Source organism: Trichomycterus rosablanca, chromosome 12 (genome assembly GCF_030014385.1).
Source record: "Trichomycterus rosablanca isolate fTriRos1 chromosome 12, fTriRos1.hap1, whole genome shotgun sequence".
Lineage (NCBI taxonomy): Eukaryota > Metazoa > Chordata > Actinopteri > Siluriformes > Trichomycteridae > Trichomycterus > Trichomycterus rosablanca.
The window spans coordinates 9,297,202-9,317,828 of NC_085999.1; the positions used below are offsets into that span (position 1 = coordinate 9,297,202).

At 36.5% G+C, this 20,627-nt stretch overlaps 1 protein-coding gene across 2 annotated transcripts in view; it reads left to right on the top strand.

The window, feature by feature from the left end:
• Positions 1-13,787, top strand: part of tlk1a (tousled-like kinase 1a) — a 37,631-nt gene extending 23,844 nt beyond the window's left edge. For both annotated transcript variants that reach the window (XM_063005374.1, XM_063005375.1), the window contains exons 10-22: positions 1,120-1,230; positions 2,098-2,234; positions 2,677-2,865; positions 3,006-3,072; positions 5,076-5,173; positions 5,900-5,981; positions 6,086-6,177; positions 8,858-8,947; positions 10,045-10,214; positions 10,299-10,434; positions 10,563-10,674; positions 10,799-10,906; positions 12,834-13,787. In XM_063005374.1, coding sequence (XP_062861444.1) covers positions 1,120-1,230; positions 2,098-2,234; positions 2,677-2,865; positions 3,006-3,072; positions 5,076-5,173; positions 5,900-5,981; positions 6,086-6,177; positions 8,858-8,947; positions 10,045-10,214; positions 10,299-10,434; positions 10,563-10,674; positions 10,799-10,906; positions 12,834-12,995 — 1,554 coding nt within the window. In that variant the 3' untranslated portion in view covers positions 12,996-13,787. The remainder of the gene's footprint in view (positions 1-1,119; positions 1,231-2,097; positions 2,235-2,676; positions 2,866-3,005; positions 3,073-5,075; positions 5,174-5,899; positions 5,982-6,085; positions 6,178-8,857; positions 8,948-10,044; positions 10,215-10,298; positions 10,435-10,562; positions 10,675-10,798; positions 10,907-12,833) is intronic.
• The last annotated feature ends 6,840 nt before the right edge of the window (positions 13,788-20,627 follow it).

A 20,627-nucleotide genomic window follows, 5' to 3' on the forward strand; every position in this document is an offset into this window, starting at 1 on the left:
GCATTTAGCATCTCGCCATTAAAACCAATAAACTGAGGTAGCATAGCACGCTAACGTCAATAACATCTCCCTTCATGTACCGATAACGGTTAAATTTCCTGACAAGCCCGAACTTGCAAATAAAAACACTCGGTACAAGTTTATACAAGTTAAAAATCAGTAATATTTTATTTACGTTTGAAAATAACTCCATTCGTTTCTCTGCCCCGTCAGCCATGAATGCTGGGATTGTCTTGATCACTAAGGCAGCGTCGGATGCTCACTCGTTCTTGAGCCAAAATAACATTGAAATAATAAGATGCCTCAGAAGTGTGGATTTTAAGGCATCTAGGATTTCGAACAGCCTCCTTCTCGGGAGCGCGCACAGGATGACGTAAAATGCTGCCTATGTAGACAGCACACTAGCTTTTCGAACACACCCATTATCTTAAGTATTAAGTCAATTCAGGTACACTAGAGTATCACATATAACTTATAACTGCTTATACTTATACATTATCACATAACTTATAACTGCTGTATGTATACAGTATGGTCTTAGCTCAACGTCCAGGTCACATAACATTCTATTTCACAGAACGTATTGTGGACAAGGACGGATTAAGGATAGTCTGGGCCCCTGGGCAAAGAGTTGCCCAGGCCCCCCCTCCAAAAACATAAATAAATGAATACATTAAACAACCTGTCAATAACTAACCCTAACACAACAGGGGCTCTCATAACCAGGGCCCTCTAAAAATATGCCCCCCTCTTTCCTAGGACCCCTAATAGCCAGAAGTCGAAGTCAGAGTAGTGCCACAACGCCTTATCCATTTTCATAAGGGGCCCAAAAGCATGGCTAGGGCCCCCAAGAGGCCCTGGGGTCAAAGTCCCTAATAGTCAGAGGATCCTTAAAATGGAGGGCCCTTAGAAATAAAAATATATTGTATCATAAATGTTGATGGGCATCGCAAAATGTTTTGGGCCGGGGCCCCCTGACCTCAAGGGCCCCTGGGCGCTGGCCCCACTGGCCCGGTCAGTAATCCAGCCATGATTGTGGACGTTAAGTGGCACATACTTGTATTGCAAGTTGGTATTTTACCAACTCAAATATATTTTCCTTTTTTTCTCTTACATTAGGCCAACTGTGATCTCAGGAGACAAATAGATGAACAACAGAAACTACTTGAAAAGTACAAGGAGCGTTTAAACAAGTGCATCAGTATGAGCAAGAAACTTCTGATTGAAAAGGTAATCATGAAGGAGATTTAAAAAATGCATACATTTTCTGCTTTATTCCTTCAGTCCACATTAAAACATTAGTGTTTTGCAAATGCTCACCAGGTACAGCTGGGCGGCACAGTGGTTAAGTGGGTAGCACTGTCGCCTCACAGCAAAAAGGTCCTGGGTCCGATCCCCAGGTGGGACGGTCCGGGTCCTTTCTGTGTGGAGTTTGCATGTTCTCCCCGTGTCCGCGTGGGTTTCCTCCAGGTCCTCTGGTTTCCTCCCACAGTCCAAAGACATGCAAGTGAGGTGAATTGGAGAAGCTAAATTGTCCATGACTGTGTTCGATATAATTTTGTGAACTGATAAATCTTGTGTAATGAGTAACTATCGTTCCTGTCATGAATGTAACCAAAGTGTAAAAACATGACGTTTAAATCCTAATAAACAAACAAACCAGTTACAGCTACTTAATAAATTGTAGATTTTGTGTTTTAGCATGGAAGGATAAACTGACATTTTTTACAGTTTTACTTCTCATGTCCTGTGTTAAACAACTAATTCCTATACAAACACAGATGTTGGTACTTTTGGTTTTTAACTAAGTAAAATTGTTTAATTTGTTTTGACAGTACAATGGCTTTTCTATGTTTGTCTATTGATATATTTTTTTATTAAAATGCACATATCACCTCTTTTATTAAAACCAGTCAGGTTTTATTAAGTACTAAATTGTGTGTCAGTTTTCATGTACTACATAGCTTGCTGTTTGGAAGGCAGCCTCCAATTAGTTTCTGTAGCCTTAACTCTTTAAAGACATGTTTTACTAGGTTATCTGCTAACTACCTTGATTACGTGTGCAACTAAAGGTACTTGTGTTTTTGTCATGTGCAGAGCACCCAGGAAAAGCAGGCATGCAGGGAGAAGAGCATGCAGGACCGGCTACGTTTGGGGCACTTTACCACTGTAAGACATGGAGCCTCGTTTACAGAGCAGTGGACAGATGGATACGCCTTCCAGAACCTTGTTAAGTAAGATCTTATTTAAACCCATAAATGTATTTGTTAGCTGTTACTCTACTTTATAGCTTTGTTTACAGTGGTGCTAGGTATGCAAATGTTGCCAGTTTCTGTTAGTGTCTGACTGTTGATGTTACCAATAACCATAACAATAAAAACACATCACAGACTATCATATCAACAAGTCACACATTCTGTATTGAGTAACAAATATTGTATCTTAGTAAATAAGGCAGTAATGTTCAACAGTAAGATGAACATAAATACCTCGAGCAGACCCAGAACAGTATTCAGATTTGTAATTTTTTTACTGTAGTTAGTAGATAATTACAAACACTTACTAAACACTAAACATCATAATTAATAATGATGCAGTCATTAACTCTGCATGAACAAAATTACTAAATTGGAAATTTTTTCATGCACTATTTGCATGCTTGTGTATGTCCTGCAGGCAACAGGAATCAATAAACCAGCAAAGAGAGGACATAGAGAGACAAAGGAAGCTGTTGGCCAAAAGAAAGCCCCCTTCAGCCAGCAATTCCCAGTCCCCCAGTGCCAACTCTGAGCCGAAACAACGTAAAACCAAGGCTGTTAATGGAGCTGAGAATGACCCCTTCCTTAAACCCAGCCTGCCACAGCTGTAAGTAGCCACATGGTTTTCAGTTATCTGTTTGACAATACAGATCAGTGGCGTCATATTTTAAATTACGAATAATTGCATTGTGTTTGGTCGTTTGTGGTTTTTCTCACACGGTGCTCTGTCCCTGTGTGTGTATACAGATTAACCGTAGCCGAGTATCACGAGCAGGAGGAAATTTTCAAGCTGCGGCTTTGTCATCTTAAAAAGGTCAGTAGCTGTATTAGCAGTTCATTAATAGGCTCTTCAGTTTTAGAACAGTTCAGGTTCTGTTGTTTGGTCTGATCAGCTGTAAAGGGTTTGTGACATTTATTTTTAACCAAATAAAGAAATTAGGGCTGTCGAAGTTAACGCGATAATAACGCATTAACGCAATCTCAATTTAACGCGATTAAAAAAAAATAGTGCCGTTAACGCAAATTCTATACAGAAAAAATGTACCTATACAGGCAGTGAGTGCCATGTAGAATTACATCACGAAGACCCACATTGTTATGTTTTGTACTTAACCACTAAATACAAATAACACTAGTTATGTGGAGAACGAGTTTGTCTTTATTGCTTTATCCACAACTTGGAGCATCACACTTAAACATAACACGCCGTTACCCGCTGCTCACCTGATACACATATCAGCTCAGTGATGTACAGTGGTAACGTGATACGCAGATCACGTAAATTATATATATCACACGCATGATAATAATAAGCTTTTTTCTCTCTTAATTTTCCCTGACAAGTGAAAAACCAAAATATAGCAACCTTAACATTATGAGGAAGAATTTCAAAGATATTCCTTTGCAATACTTTATCATTTCAAGAATATGATACAGACTGACCAACACTATTAAGCCAAATCAGCATTGAAAATTGACTTTACTTTTAATAGCCTTCTACAATGCTGGTGCTTCTTAAAACTGAATATTTTCTTTTAAACAGAAGTGTTATTTAAATGCTATTAAATTGTTTTCCAACAAAATCCGCCCAATTTGGCGGATAACCGCCCAATCTGGCAACACTGGAACGCGTTGTTATTATTATCGCGTTAACTTCTACAGCCCTAATAAAAACGTATTCTGATATGCAGTTAGGAGCGTAGGGTTTATATAGCAGCAGGTAGAATAAGGTGAGAATAAGGTGCAAAAACATGCAATATTGTGCAAAGATGCAAGTAATATAGTCGCTAGTATGAGTTGTCAGAACCCAGGGAACAAGACTGTGTTGATTGTGAATGAGTTTTTGTGTATGTTTGTGTATGTACACCGATCAGCCATAACAATAAAACCACCTCCTTTAAAAAAAACAAAATGCGATGATTAATCGCGATTAACTATATGAAATTCTGAGATTAATCGCGATTAAAATTTTTTATCGTTTGACAGCCCTAAAAGAAATACATACTACTGTCCAGCACACACATATTATACAGGTGATTAAAAAACTTGTCAGGCTAATAGATATTTTAAATTTTAAAAACTATTTCACTCCTAACAATAATGGGTTTGAGATGAGATGTACAGGTTTATGGGTATCTTTGCGTGATCAGATACTGTTAGTACATTTAAGAACTAGAGAATAATTATACAGATTAAAATCCTAATTCGCAAATATGAAATGGAACAATCCGGAATTTTTATTTCCCAACATGTGGCAATAGGTTTTGAATATATTTACATTTCATTTACATTTACAGCATTTAGCAGACGCTCTTATCCAGAGCGACTTACAGAAGTGCTTCTATAGTGAACATTTCATTTCTCAAGTTTAGGAAAACAACAGTCAAAGAACACAAATCTGCTGAAACCTGTTAGAACCAAAGTGCCTTTTTTTTTTTTTTTTTTTTTTTTTATGGAAAAGAATGGAAAAAAATGTTAGTAAATAAGTACAAGTCAGCCTAAGTGTTTAGTAAAAAGGTGGGTTTTTAATCGTTTTTTAAAGACAGCAAGAGACTCAGATGTTCGGACAGACAGAGAAAGTTCGTTCCACCACTTTGGCGCTAGAACAGAGATATATCTAATGCTACAGTAAACAGAACAGAATATAAAGAACAGGTACAAAACATTTCTGGTAGTTTAAGGTCAGGTGGCTTTTTTTTGTTGTTTAAGTTTTACAGTTTAATTCCTGAGAGTTGTGTTAAGTTTTTCTCCCTGTGTTGAGTTTGCTGCGTGTATAAGTGAGTTAATGATTGATGCTGTTTTTTTATTGTACTTCAGGAGGAGGCAGAGATCCAAGCTGAGCTGGAACGCTTGGAGAGAGTGAGGAATCTTCACATCCGAGAACTGAAAAGAATAAACAATGAGGACAGCTCTCAGTGAGTACAGTTACCATAGTGTCACTGCGCTGCTTCCCATAGCTCCCATAGCTTTCAAAGCTCTGTTCTTGGTTATGATTTTCAGAGCACTTACTGATTGTAGGTTTCTGTTGAAACTTGCTGTATTATTTGATTTTGTCAGCAATGTCAGGATTTCAAGGTTAAAATGTTGGGTGTGCTATTAAAGAAGCTTTCAAGCTCCAGTAAGTTATTGACTTTACCTAATGAAGCTAGCAGTGCTAAAGAACAGAACAAAATCATGTTGTTGGACATGGCTGCATTTAGGTCATGATAACACTTCCTGTTGTTCAAACTACCTGAATAAGCTACTGTTAGTAAATGAAAAGCTCTTATCAAGCTCTGTTAATGCTCTTATTAAATTTGAGGTCAATTTAAATTATTGTATAGCAACTTGGACCATGTGAATAATAGTGTGTAAGGAAATAGGCCAGGCCAGGCTTCTGCAACCTAATTGAACAGATTCAAAATTTTGGGCTTTAATACCAAGCTCCAGTTTCTATGTGTGTGATATTTTCCTTTTCTCTGGGCTCTGACTGGGCTTATTTAAATTGTGATGGTCTAGGATTGAGTAGTACCACCCAGGCTATAATTTCTGCTTACCAGGATAAAGCTGTTGCTAAGGGTGATTTTTATCTGGCTTGCATATAATAACAAATATATTATAAAAAAGAAAATGTGTTATTAAGAAACTTTCTGTGTCATCAGGTTTAAAGACCACCCCACCTTAAATGAGCGCTATCTGCTGTTGCATCTGCTTGGAAGAGGAGGGTTTAGTGAAGTGTACAAGGTATTCTTGTTTTTGCAACCTCTTACTTAGCAAGGCTAGCTGTATCTGCTAGCAAGTGTCAGATATGAAAGTGTTATTCACTTTATTTTGTGATTATTTTGTAGGCTTTTGACCTAATTGAACAGCGGTATGCTGCTGTAAAAATCCATCAGCTCAACAAAAACTGGAGAGAGGAAAAGAAGGAAAACTATCACAAGTGAGTTTAAAGGATCTTTTTTAAGGGCATTATAATGTCCTCAGTCACCTCTGTGATTTTGATCATATACATAATCTTTACCATTAAAATATGGTCACTTAATGAACTGTGGGGATTTTTAGGTTTGTCTGTTACTATGATATTGCATTTGTATGTAACAGATTTGTATGTAACAGATTTGAAAAGCAATGCTACCACTGTCAAGCACTGCATCTCACATAGCGTTTTCTTAAACAACATACTACATACTACGGAGCCCCTTAGGGGTCACTGAGAAAAAGAAAAAAAAAAAAATATGTGAAGACAAAAACCGTACCCTCAGTTTAGTAAACCGTACGCACGGTTTAGTAATCCGTACCCTCGGTTTAGTAAACCGTACCCTCGGTTTAGTAATCCGTACCCTCGGTTTAGTAAACCGTACCCTCGGTTTAGTAAACCGTACCCTCGGTTTAGTAATCCGTACCCTCGGTTTAGTAATCCGTACCCTCGGTTTAGTAAACCGTACGCACGGTTTAGTAATCCGTACCCTCGGTTTAGTAAACCGTACCCTCGGTTTAGTAATCCGTACCCTCGGTTTAGTAAACCGTACCCTCAGTTTAGTAAACCGTACGCACGGTTTAGTAATCCGTACCCTCGGTTTAGTAAACCGTACCCTCGGTTTAGTAATCCGTACCCTCGGTTTAGTAAACCGTACCCTCGGTTTAGTAAACCGTACCCTCGGTTTAGTAATCCGTACCCTCGGTTTAGTAAACCGTACCCTCGGTTTAGTAAACCGTACGCACGGTTTAGTAATCCGTACCCTCGGATTTGTAAACTGTACTCGCGCTAACTGCGCTACAAGTTTTACTGCGCGCCTAAAACCCGTTTTACGGTAATACAGTTGCGAAACATTGAAGAGGATAAAGCATCTTTTTGCAGCTTAATATACTATATATTAGATATAATAACACACACACACACACACCCATATATATATATATATATATATATATATATAGGCAACAAAAGACATACCATGGTAAAATTATGCAAATGTAAAATTTTAAAATTCCATTAAAACAAGTGGAATTGTTACAGACCAATTTGAAAGGTCTAAAATAAGCAAATCAAATTATTATCAAATCACTCCACTTTTTTCTTTAAGAGCATTAACTTTTTTATTAATGGAATACATTTCAGACATCTTTACTGTAGTAATCTGGGGTGATGGGATAGCAAACTTATTAAAAAGTCAAATCAATAACAATAAATAAACAATAAATAAATCAATAAATAACACTAGTACTCATCTTGTGATTTTGAGACTATTTTACCCTAGGAATTTAGAATAATAGGATTGCAAACCAACGTAAAGTAAAATGCAAATCAAATTATTATCAAATCACCCCATCAGACTCTTAAAGAATACTCCTACTTCTACTTACTGACTTTATGAGTCTCAGACATTTATACTGTACATTTCACTTTACGTTGGTTTGCAATCCTATTATTCAAAATTCCTAAGGTAAAACACTCTCAAATCACAAGCTAAGTACTCGTGTTATTTATGATTGTGGGGTGGCATTTGATAAGATTTTGATTTGACTTTTTAATAAGTTTGCTATCCCATCACCCCAGCTGTAAAAAGATGCTTTATTCTCTTCAATGCTTCGCAACTGTATTACCGTAAAACGGGGTGTGGGCGCACAGTAAAACTTGTAGCGCAGACAATCCGTGCGTACGGTTTACTAAACCGAGGGTACGGATTACTAAACCGAGGGTACGGATTACTAAACCGAGGGTACGGATTACTAAACCGAGGGTACGGTTTACTAAACCGAGGGTACGGTTTACTAAACCGAGGGTACGGATTACTTAACCGAGGGTACGGTTTACTAAACCGAGGGTACGGATTACGCTCTTCATATATATTTTTTTCCTTAGTGACCCCTAAGGGGCTCCGTAACATACCAAATGGTGTGTTTAAAAAATAGCGATGTGGTGCTCAGGGGGCACAGCGGTTTATTGCACCAGCCCAACTTTGCACAGAACCATGTTCAGGTCTCTGTAGGAATCTTCTTTAGTCATGTGAAAAGTATTTTTCTAGGAACTGTTAATAGTACTGCAGTGTTAGTACTCTGATTTTCTTAATTACGCTTGTCTAAATGCTTTCTAATCTCATTAACCTTATTGGTCTCAGCTGATTTATAGCTCTGTTTTCATGTCCTAAATGACCAGTTACTATGGTGGTGGGTAGAAATTTTAGATGCTTTTAGTGAGTGGCTTTACTGCCTCTATTCATAGTGCGTATGCAACTATCTGAGAAGCATAAATCAAGCTTAGGTGTCTTATAATAGTAATCAAAAAGGGATACATTTTGATATATTTGAACAATAGTTGTGGTATATATACTCTAATAATATTTTAAAAGCTGTTCTTAATATTTTACATTTTGTTACGTAAGAATAGTCCAGGGCTGCTAGAATAAACAGGTACTGTTCTATTTTCTGTGTGCTCATAAGATAGCAGTGTGGATTCAGGCACTAGGTTGTGTGATATGGATTTTTCAATCTGATTGGTATTCCGCTCTGTGCTGTAAATGTCTGGAAATCAAGTCATTTTCACCTGAGGCCGGCTGCCTGCCTGGGGCTTAACCTGTGTTGCCCATGGTAACCCTTTTCACTCTCGTTTTCATATGCAGACATGCCTGTAGAGAGTACAGAATACACAAGCAGCTGGATCATCCTCGAATAGTCAAACTTTATGACTATTTCTCACTGGACACAGATACGTAAGTACCACTAAGCCAGCTGTGGCTTTAATAATTCAGATGCATTTTCTGAACATCATGCAGCACAAATTTCTGATATAACTCACTTTTTATTAGAGGTATTAGTTTTGTACATTATCACATAATTGCCCTGTTGTCTAAATGGGAGGGATGGCCCTTCTCTTGCCCTCATTGATCAAATCTACACTAGTATACTGGTGAGTATACTGGTGATGTGTGCACCCCACCTGGTGGGTTTGTTTGGTCAGATGTTAACTCAGCAGCTGTATAAATAAAAGTGCTGGCTGGCACCAACTTCCTTTAAAAAGCCTTTACCAGACCTAATGCATACTTGGTAGCCGTCATGCAATAGGTGGAGGTTTGCTGGTGGGTGGAAAATGCATCATCTTGTTCTGGTAAATTGGACTACCAAGTATAAACACTTTTATTTGAATAGCCGAATATGTGAACAGGTCCTGGTGTTTGTTTACACTATCTACTATCTAGTGTTTGAATGTTGTTTGTGTATTTTGCTGAGGGAAGTTAAGTAGCCAAAAAAACTTTAATAGAGTAAATCCCAAATGGCTTTTTTTTCACTGCACATGTGCTGCTTCAGCTAGAAAATAATGTAATATTATACAGCTTATGAAGGGCCCTAAATACTTAATGACTTTTTTCCACCTAAAAGGAGCAGCAAGGTAATGAAACATGGCCGAATACATCTTGGACCTAACTTTTTTTTAAACGTATCTGCAATTAAAATCACTAATATACAAGTTTTAGTGGTTTAAAAGATGTTCAATTGATGTATTATTTAATGTTAATGAAGGGCTTGATTAGGGTGAAGCAGAGTATATTGGGTGCAAGAAGCACCAAGAAAGTGCATTTAAAATGTAATTCAAAACTAAAGAAGGCAAATAAACAGAGAAAAAATATTAGACCTTTCATGACTAATTATTAATGATCATTATCTACGTACTGGTATGTACTTGTATTTTATTTAGGTATTTTTAATGCTTTTTTTTAGCTAGACAAAGACCAGTACCTAGACCAGCATCTGATAGACAAACGATAGTGATATTAGTGCAATTAATAGTTGCTGTATTGTTTCTGTGCAGGTTCTGTACAGTTCTTGAGTACTGTGAAGGCAATGATTTGGACTTCTACTTGAAACAACATAAGCTGATGTCGGAGAAAGAGGCTCGTTCAATCGTCATGCAGATTGTTAATGCACTACGATATCTAAATGAGATCAAACCACCTATAATACACTATGATCTTAAACCAGGTACATGCCATAAAGAGACACTCATAAAATACGTACAGATCAGCCAAGTGAATATTTAATCAATAAATAATTATTGTTATTTAGGGAATATTTTACTAGTGGATGGAACAGCATGTGGAGAAATTAAGATCACAGACTTTGGCTTGTCTAAAATTATGGACGATGACAACTACGGAGTTGATGGGATGGACCTTACATCACAAGGAGCAGGCACTTACTGGTGAGAGATCTAACACACATGCAATAGCTTGCTTACACCTGTTACATCACACAAGGAGATGTGCAAAATTTAACGTTGTACTCTGTGTAGAGCGATTGATTTTTAGCAAGATTTTCTGTGCCCTCAAGGTACTTGCCCCCTGAATGTTTTGTTGTGGGTAAGGAACCGCCAAAGATCTCCAACAAGGTGGATGTTTGGTCTGTGGGAGTCATCTTTTTCCAGTGCCTATATGGAAGAAAGGTACACAGATTGCACAGACTACTTGGACAGGATTTTATTATTAAATTATTTTTTTGGAGAGTAATCTAGACTTTCCAGTGTTGACATAAATGTCAAACATGAACAATGTTTCTTTGTGTTTTAGCCCTTTGGCCATAACCAGTCCCAACAGGATATCCTACAGGAGAATACTATTCTCAAAGCTACCGAAGTTCAGTTCCCTGTAAAACCTGTAGCCAGCAATGAGGCCAAGGTCAGTGAGTTTTACATTATTAAAATGTATTAAATGTCTTGTTTATTAGTAGTTGTGTGTGAAAATGTGAGGAAAAATAACTGGTGCTACTAAATGAGGTTATGCCGGAATATTTGTGTAAGTGTGGATCTTCATGTAATGGTTAGGCAGGAGTGGTTATTCTGGTTTTGATTTTAATGTTTTCTTTATTAAATTACTTAATGTAGTTCTACTTTGTTGTTCTCTCCACAATTATTGGCATCTCTGGTAAAGATTAGTAAAAAAAAGGTGAATTTCTTATTACACTTTTTAATGTCACATTGGAAAAAATAATAAAAATTCAGCCTTTAATTAAAGTACATTTATTCAGACAAAAAATAATTGTTTACCGAAACCACAAATGAGATAATAAACTGTAGTTTTTACATAACAGGGTAACTCATGTTTATAATAAAGTTAATTGACTTTAGCTTTTATCCCAAATTCAGTTTAGCACAGAGCCCAATTTGCCCATTCCTGCTATGAGTTCCCCCTACATCTACAATGTAAAATACCATAACTCATACCACCGCCACCCTTCCCAGAATGAGAAACAATTGGTAATCTTTTGATTAGGAATTTTTATAGCAAAATGTATAGTAAAATTTCAGTCATGTGATGCAGCTGCTGCAGAGGTAGACCTCTTTTGAGCTGACTGTGCAGCAGTGCTGGACCATCGTTTTTTGCATGAACTAAGGCGGAGGTGCCCACTGAGAGCCACCTATATTCTCAACAACTGGTGTTGGGAATCAGTCCTAAGGCATCTGGTAAAAAAATGAGAGTTTGGGATGTAGTTAATGTGTAGATTGTTCTGTGGTTTTTCTCCCGTGTTTGTGTGTCACAAGAAGGCCCTCTAGTGCCATAAATACAGAACTGGTGATTAGTCCTCTTTGCACCTGCAGTTCTCTATAACATTTATCCCTTAACCCTTGGGTAATAACCAGTCCCAACAAGATAGCCTAGCTCTTAAACATTACTCAAAGCTTTCTATTAGAAAAAAAACAAGTAATTAAGCAAATTCACAACGAATGATTAGAGAGAGCATCACTGATGAAACTGATGAATTGTTTAAAACAAGTAGTTGCTTTTATGCATTTCAGTGCATATAAATAGGTGAGTACAGGATTTGTAAATTAATTCTTTCTATTCTTAAGTTATTCAAGTTGTAAATAACCTCCAAACCTGTAAATAAAATGTATCTTACAAAATATCTGTCTGTATGTGCTGCACAGTACAACAATATCATATAATGTATTTCCATTTAGGTTTCTTTTCACACACTTGCAGTAAATTTTCTGTATTCTGTACCCTTTAATTTTAAACAACTTTAAAACAAGTTGCTCCAACTGTAAATAGTAGACTGTAGGATTTCTTTTTATTGCATGGTGTAGAGACCTAACTGAATTACCAGTTCTTTTGGTTTTATCATTAAATAATGTGTAAATACCAATAAATAGTTTTTGTTGCCTTATTTTGAACTACTTCTTAAGAACAACCAGAGGCAAGCAGCTGGTTAAAGTAAAGTGTGTGTAAATACCATGATCTTTTAATATGTTGGGTATAAATTAAATAAAAAATAATAAAAGGATAATAAAGATTCTTTAATATAAAAACAAAGCTAAGAGGTATGCATAAACTATTGGTTATTCTTTTAGGTATTAGCATGGCTATTCTCATTTAACCTCATAAAACTTTACAGGGGTTCGATATGTGATCAATCATTCTTTTATGTCATTAAAAAATTAAGATTTTTGTATCAAGTTGTATGAAAATAGCCTGCTAAATATCATGGTACTTTTAGTAAATTACTAAAATTATATGTCTGCTTAACATCTCTTTTCTGCTAGAAACTTTAATGCTGTTTAATAATCTCTATGTAACAAGTGCTCCTTGTGTGTGTTTTGTGCAGGCCTTTATCCGGCGATGTCTTGCCTATAGGAAGGAGGATCGGTTTGATGTGCATCAGCTAGGCAGTGACTCGTATCTGCAGCCCCACATGAGACGCTCCAGTTCCTCGGGGAACCTCGCCTCAAGTCAGGCCCCTTCCAGTGTTTCCAGTGTCATCTACTGACAGACTGCACTGGCTTTATTAACTGACTGCTGTGCTGGCCATTCACTGCTTTCTCTGCTAAAGGAACCAGGCGTGAGCCGAGCAACCGAGGAGAAGGAATGGCTGATTCCTTACATTGTGGGAATGAGGAATTAGGATGATTGAAACTTAAGTTTTAATTTGAGCTGTTTGACCAAGTAAAGTATAAATGGAAGGAAGTCAGGGCAAAAATTAGCATTCATAAAGCAAGAGGTTGAGACTCTTGTTGAAACATAATGTCTTTTTGAACTTTCTTTAGAGCACTGCTCCAAATAAGGACCTTAAAATGTGATACATGTCTTTTGTGGCAGTTGCCCTGAAAGGATGTTTGAAGGACCTGGTAGTCTAATGTATGTAAAAACAAATGTGGTCTTTGCCAGGACAGTATATTGCTCTCGATAAAAATGGTTTATCAGGCAGATGTTTGCTAAATGAGCCTACATTGAAAGGGTAGGTGTCTGATCATTTCACTGTAAGGTTACGTTGGTGGTTACGTTTTAAATTTGGGGCAAGTTACAGATTTCCTTTGTACAAATAGCTTTGAGAATGTATTTAGTACACATTGTGGCATGTAGTGTCACGATAGGGCCAGGCAGAATACTAACCTTGAATGCACAAAATAACCAAATGTAGACAAATGACAATGTACAGGATCCTATGCAGGATAAAAAGTCTCTTCTAGAAGGCTAATGTATATTTGCTGTACAGAACCTTAATTTCAGATAAAGCTCACTAGATTAATTCTGTACAAATGATAAACAATTATGGCCCTCTTGTACAATTTTTTTTTTTTTTTTTTTTTTTTTTTTTTTTTTTTTTTTTTTTTTTTTTTTTTTTTTGAAGTGTTTGCTGCTTTTATGTTGCTTTTTAAAATGGCTGTATGAACTACTTTGGGTACAAAGTGTACAGTTCTGTTGAAATTTAAAATGATAATAAATGTGAGGAAATTACCTGCTGCCTTAATTATTATACAGCAAATTACAACTCACTTTTCTTTTTTAATGTTTTGAAGCTGATTTTTCTACCTCTATCTTTACCTAAGCTACTGTCAAGATTCCAATTTCCCCTTGTTTAAATCTGTTTGCAATCTAATCTGTGTTTGAAAATAGCAAACATGCCAGAAATCTCTTATCTCTTATTTACAAAACTATTCAAACCCTTTATTTAATACTTTGCTAAAGCCCCCCTTTGGCACTAATAATCTCTGTATTGGATACATCTTTACAAGCTTTGAACACCTGATTTTGTGTGATCAGTCCCATTTTTCATGGCAGATATTTTCTAGTTCTGTCAGATTGAATGATGAGCATCTGTAAACTGCCATCTTCATGTCTTTCAACAAATGTCTGAGCTTCGGCTGGGCCACACTGGCTCATTCAGCGACTAACTGTTCTGTAACCACATTCTTAGTGTGTTTTGAAGGAGGTTTGTGAGAAGGATATTACTGTATTTGCATTCATCCAATCTACATACAGTTCCTTTTCCTCGGCTTGTTTTTGTCTAAACTAATCTAAACTGCAACAGATGGACTTCATGGAATTCTAGACATACAGTGGTGTTCAAAAAAATAGCGGTGATTTTAAAAAAGCGAATAAAGCACAAAATCATTATAATAACTTTTATTTCTGCAAATGCAATGAAAATAACAGAAAATTAAGAAAAATGATTATTAGGCTGTTTAAAATAATAGCAGTGCCAGCATTTTTCTTTAAAAACTCAAAAAATTTATCTACAGTGGTGTTCAAAAAAATAGCAGTCCAACACCAGTGATATTTCTACATAGCAAAAAATTTACTTGAAAGTGTAGTAGAGTAATGACAACAAAACAAACCCAACAATTAGGACATGCATGCCGCTCATTCTGAGTAATCGAAGCATTGATTGAAAGTGGGTTGTTCAAAATAATAGCAGTGAGGTGTTTAATTGGTGAAGTCATTCATTCTGCAGAAGAACGGGTGTCAGTTTTGGTCCTTATTTAAGGTAGGAGGGGGGCAAATGTTGCACATGTTGGTCATAGCACATTTCCTTCTGAAATACTGGGTAAAATGGGTTGTTCCAGGCATTGTTTTGATGAACAGCGTACTTTTATTAAAAAGTTGATTGTAGAGGAAAAAACATACAGAGAAGTGCAGCAAATTCTAGGCTGCTCAGCTAAAATGATCTCAAATGCCTTGAAGTGACAGCCAAAACCTGAAAGACGCAGAAGGAAGCGTGGAACTACTGTTTGAAAGGATCGAAGAATAGCCAAAATGGCAAATACTCAGCCAATGATCACCTCCAGAAAGATCAAGGAACATCTGAAGTTATCAGTGAGTACAGAAGATGATTAAGTGAAGCCAAGTTACCAGCAAGAACTCCTTGCAAAGTCCCGTTGTTAAGAAAAAGACGTGTCCTGAATGGGTTCAAATCTGCCAAGGAACGCATTGGCTGTTCCAAAGAGAAATGGCTCAACATTTTGTGGACTGGTAAAAGCAAAATTGTTCTTTTTGGGTCTAGTGGCAGTATGTCAGATGACCCCCGATCACTGAATTCAAGCCACAGTTCACTGTGAAGACAGTAAAGCATGGTGGTACAAAATGATGATATGAGGATGTTTTTCATACCATGGTGTTACGTCTATTTATCGCATACGAGGGATCATGGATCAGATTAAATATATCAGAATACTTGAGATCATGTTGCCCTATGTCGAAGAAGAAATGTCCTTGAAATGGGTGTTTCAACATGACAATGACCCAAAACATCTTGGTTACAGACAAACAAGATTGAGGTAATTGAGTGGCCAGCACAATCCCCTGACTTCAATCCCAGAGAGAACTTGTGGGCTGATATCTGAAACACGTTTTTTTGAGGCAAAACCCAAAAATGCAGAAGAACTGTGGAATGTAGTTTAATCATCCTGGACTGGAATACCTGTTCAGAGGTGCCAGAAGTTGGTCGACTCCATGCAACACAGATCTCAGAAACAATTGTTATGCCACTAAATATTAGTTATTATTGGTTAAATATTAAAGTAAAGTGAAACCTCAAACATTTTTTTCAGTTTATAGATACATTTTTTGAGTTTTTAATGAAAAATGCTGGCACTGCTATTTTTTTGAACAGCCTAATATTAATTTTTCTTAACTTTCTGTAAAGGATTAACACAAACTGGCTAAATTTTGTTAATGTTTTGAATTAGAATTGAAAGTGGAGTATTTTCAGTGCATTTGCATTTATGGAAATAAAAGTTATCATAATGATTTTGTGCTTTATTCACTTTTTTAAAACCACTGCTATTTTTTTGAACACTACTGTATAACATGAAAAAGTGTTTGAGGTTTCACTTTAGTTTGAATTACTGAACTAATATTTAGTGGCAGAACAATTGTTTCCTAGATCTGTGTTGCATGGAGTCGACCAATTTCTGGCACCTCTGAACAGGTATCCAGTCCAGGATGATTAGACTACATTCCACAGTTCTTCTGCAATTTTGGGTTTTGCCTCAAAAAAATGTGTTTCAGATCAGAACACAAGTTCTCTATGGGATTGAAGTCAGGGGATCGGGCTGGCCACTCCATCACCTCAATCTTGTTTGTCTGTAACCAAGATGTTTTGGGTCATTGTCATGTTGAAACACCCATTTCAAGGACATTTCTTCTTCGACATAGGGCAACATGATCTCCTCAAGTATTCTGATATAATTAAACTGATCCATGATCCCTCATATGTGATAAATAGGTGTAACACCATGGTATGAGAAACATCCCCATATCATCATTTTGTACCACCGTGCTTTACTGTCTTCACAGTGCACTTTGGCTTGAATTTAGTGATCGGGGGTCATCTGACATACTGTGTACAACCACTAGACCCAAATAGAACAATTTTGCTTTCACCAGTCCACAAAATGTTGAGCCATTTCTCTTTGGACCAGTCAGTGTGTTCCTTGGCAAATGTTAACCCATTCAGGACATGTCTTTTTCTTAACAACGGGACTTTGCAAGGAGTTCTTGCTGGTAAATTGGCTTCACTTAATCATCTTCTGTACTCACTGGTAACTTCAGATGTTCCTTGATCTTTCTGGAGGTGATCATTGGCTGAGTATTTGCCATTCTGGCTATTCTTCGATCCAATCAAACAGTAGTTCCACGCTTCCTTCTGCGTCTTTCAGGTTTTGGTTGTCACTTCAAGGCATTTGAGATCATTTTAGCTGAGCAGCCTATAGTTTGCTGCACTTCTCTGTATGTTTTTTCCCTCTACAATCAACTTTTTAATCAAAGTACGCTGTTCATCAGAACAATGTCTGGAACAACCCATATTACCCAGTATTTCAGAAGAAAATGCGCTATGACCAACCTGTGCAACATTTGCCACCCTCCTAAATTAAATAAGGACCAAAATTGACACCCGTTCTTCTGCAGAATGAATGACTTCACCAATTGAACTCCTCACTGCTATTATTTTGAACAACCCCCTTTCAATCAATGCTTCGATTACTCAGAATGAGTGGGATGCATGTCCTAATTGTTGGGTTTGTTTTGTTTTCAATACTCTACTACACTTTCAAGTAAATTTTTTACTATGTAGAAATATCACTTCTACTAAAAACAGTGATTTATCAGGTTAATGATGTTGGACTGCTATTTTTTTGAACACCACTGTATATTAAGGGTAGTTAAAGCAAACAGGAAGCACCTGACAACAGTTGGAGTGACACATCAAAGGGTCTGAATACTTTTGTGAAGATTTTTCTTTATTATGAGTAATTAGTGCAGATTAATGAGTAAAATGTAAAGTATAGCCATTCAAAATCAAAAACACCCACTGACCAGATCTTTGGGAGGTTGTCCATTAATAACGCTAACATGGTAGTGTTTATTGTGCTGAGTGTATTAGGTGCAATCTGTTTTGTTACAATTAAACTTACTGGCCTCTATTTTAGGAACCTGTTAGTGCTTGTAGGTTGGTCCACTATCCAAATAACATTTGCTAGATATGTCCCTCTATGTTTCTTTCTATTAATAATTACCATACAGGAAGGAGCAAGAGATGGCCTACAGTCAGTATCTGTATAGTTACAGTTGACAATGATATAGTCAAGTGTATTAGGTTATTAAAGAAAAATAAATAAATGTACTTAACTGACCTGTGTACCTCCCTAGTTTTCTGTAGTACTTCTATACCCATGTGGGGGCTTTTAACACTAGGATTATTTTAACCATGTATGTTTAAAGAAAGGGTGGGATTTTTTAAAAAACATTCTCAGTTTATAACCTCTGCTTGTCACTAACTTGACTAGACAGGATGCAGTTTTAATGCTGATTCATTGCAATATTCAGCCCTACTATCATATAATTTTTGTGTTTTTATTGCACTGATAGTTATTAAGTACTTATTAGAATTTTTTCGAATTGTAATTGCCCCCTTCCTGCCAGCATGCTTATTAATTTTATATGAGTAGTGATTACATGACAGTAATAAATATGTAAGCTGTTAGGGCAGTATAACAAGATTTCCTAATACAGTGACAGTGCTCAGACATAGTGCTAATTGCTTAAAGACTCATCTTGCATGGACGTTAATGACCAGTATTTCAGCACTGACACTCAGATGCTGTAAATGAAACAAATTGCACTTGAAACCCATTAAGTCTTTTCATAGTAGAGTTTCTACATATAAGCAAGCCATGCTTTGTGGACCGAATCAATAACAGTTGAGTAATGTATTGTTATAGGGCTAACACTGATCATTCCATTTTACATAACTAATTTGACACTAGTGATGAGGCAGTAAATAAGCTGAAGAACTGTGAAATAAATGATGAAAGCTGTTACAATTCTTTTCAATATTCTTGCAATGGCTCAACTGTAAAATAAATACATTATGAAAGCTGTTTGATTTATTTCCAACGTTCTTGCAATGGCTCTAAATAGGCTGATTATATTTATTGACTAATACACTAAATCATTTAGTTTTAGTGTGTGTGAATGCACAAGTGTGAGGAAAAGAGTCCATTTCTGACTAGGACATTTTCTGGCACCAATCCAAGCCACCCTCATCAATATCACCATCAGCATTTCATTAGGAGAGTCATGCATGAAAAGAACTGTCAGTATTTATCAGGGTCCTAATGCAGCAGCCAGTCCCAGGGGGCCTTCAGGGACTGACACATTGGCTGTTTCTCAATATTCTTCAGCTAGGAACAATAGCGGGAGAGAATGAAGCAGTGGTGAGAGACCAGGCTGTGACCACAGGAGGGGGCTGGAGAGACAATAGAAGGAAAAAAAGTAATGAACGTACCAGAGGTCCGTTGGTATGTTGTTTTAGGTGTATTTTTTATTTGATTTTGCACAGTGGCACAAAATAGTGTTGGTGCTGTACAGCTCCAGTGACATGAGTTTGTTTGGAGCTTTTTGTCTGTGTGGTGTTTGGTTTGCTCTCTTAATGTCTATGTTGGTTTTCTTAGGGTACTTGTTTTGGATTTCGATGTAAATCGATTGCTACAAATTGCTCTCAGTCTCAGATGTGAGTGTACGAATGTCTGGTGCTCTGCAAAAGTCCAGGATTTACACTTTGTTTTCTTTTTAACTATAAATACTAGGAAAAGTGATATAACAGAACGGTAAACTTCACCGCGTTCCAAATTTTAAAACATCAAATTCTAAATGTCTTTATTTTTAAGAAATTATATTGAACAGGTCAATGAAAACACTGGAAATATTTTCTTTTTTAAACTTTTGTCTATTAAATAAAGGTTTAAGAGAACGAACAAATCACAGATTCTTGTTTTTATTGCATTTTACAAATTGTCTCAACCTTTCCAAAAATTAGATATAGTGCACTGTAATTGATAGTTACGATAATTGCTGCTAAATGTGGAAGTTGAACTACATGTAATAGTTGAACTACAAAGTATTTTTTGTGTAATACTATGTAATTTTCTAATTATTTAGTGTGAAAAATATTCAGTAGACAAGGCTGGCAGAAAGGGGAAATTACTTTTAAAAAGCAGTCAAGTAGATATTTAGACAGTAGATGTATTCCAGTTTGCTGTTTGTTTTCTGCCTAGACTGAGAGAGGAGATATCCAGAGAAAGCCGATGGGAAAGACAAAGGAAAATGTATTATTATCCCCCAAGAGCTGCTAGGTTTAATAATGCTTGTAATTGAAATTGATGGAGAATTGAAGCTCTGCTAAGACACTGCTGCTAATGGGAATTAAGTGTGATTTCTTTTGGCTGTGTGTCAGTGAGTTTATAAAGCATTAACTATACTAAGTCAGTTTAAATAACTGTGCAATGAGACTTCAATATAATATACAAAGCCCATTTCTGGAAAAGTTAAGACATTTTGTAAAATACAATAATGATAATAATAACAATAAAATAATAATAATAATAATAATAAAATGGCTGCAAGACAATTAAAAAGTAAAAGAAAAACATTTTTAAATATTCAAGCACAATTTTAAAACTTTTCATAATAAGAAGGTGAATTGGTAACAGGGAATCACAATTGGGTAGAAATAGAAGATCCACCAAAGACTTGGCCTTTGCAAAATATAGTGGATCTTGGCTCACCACTCTGCGAGATCGCAAAACATTTAGTCTATCTGCTACTAATAGCAGTCTGT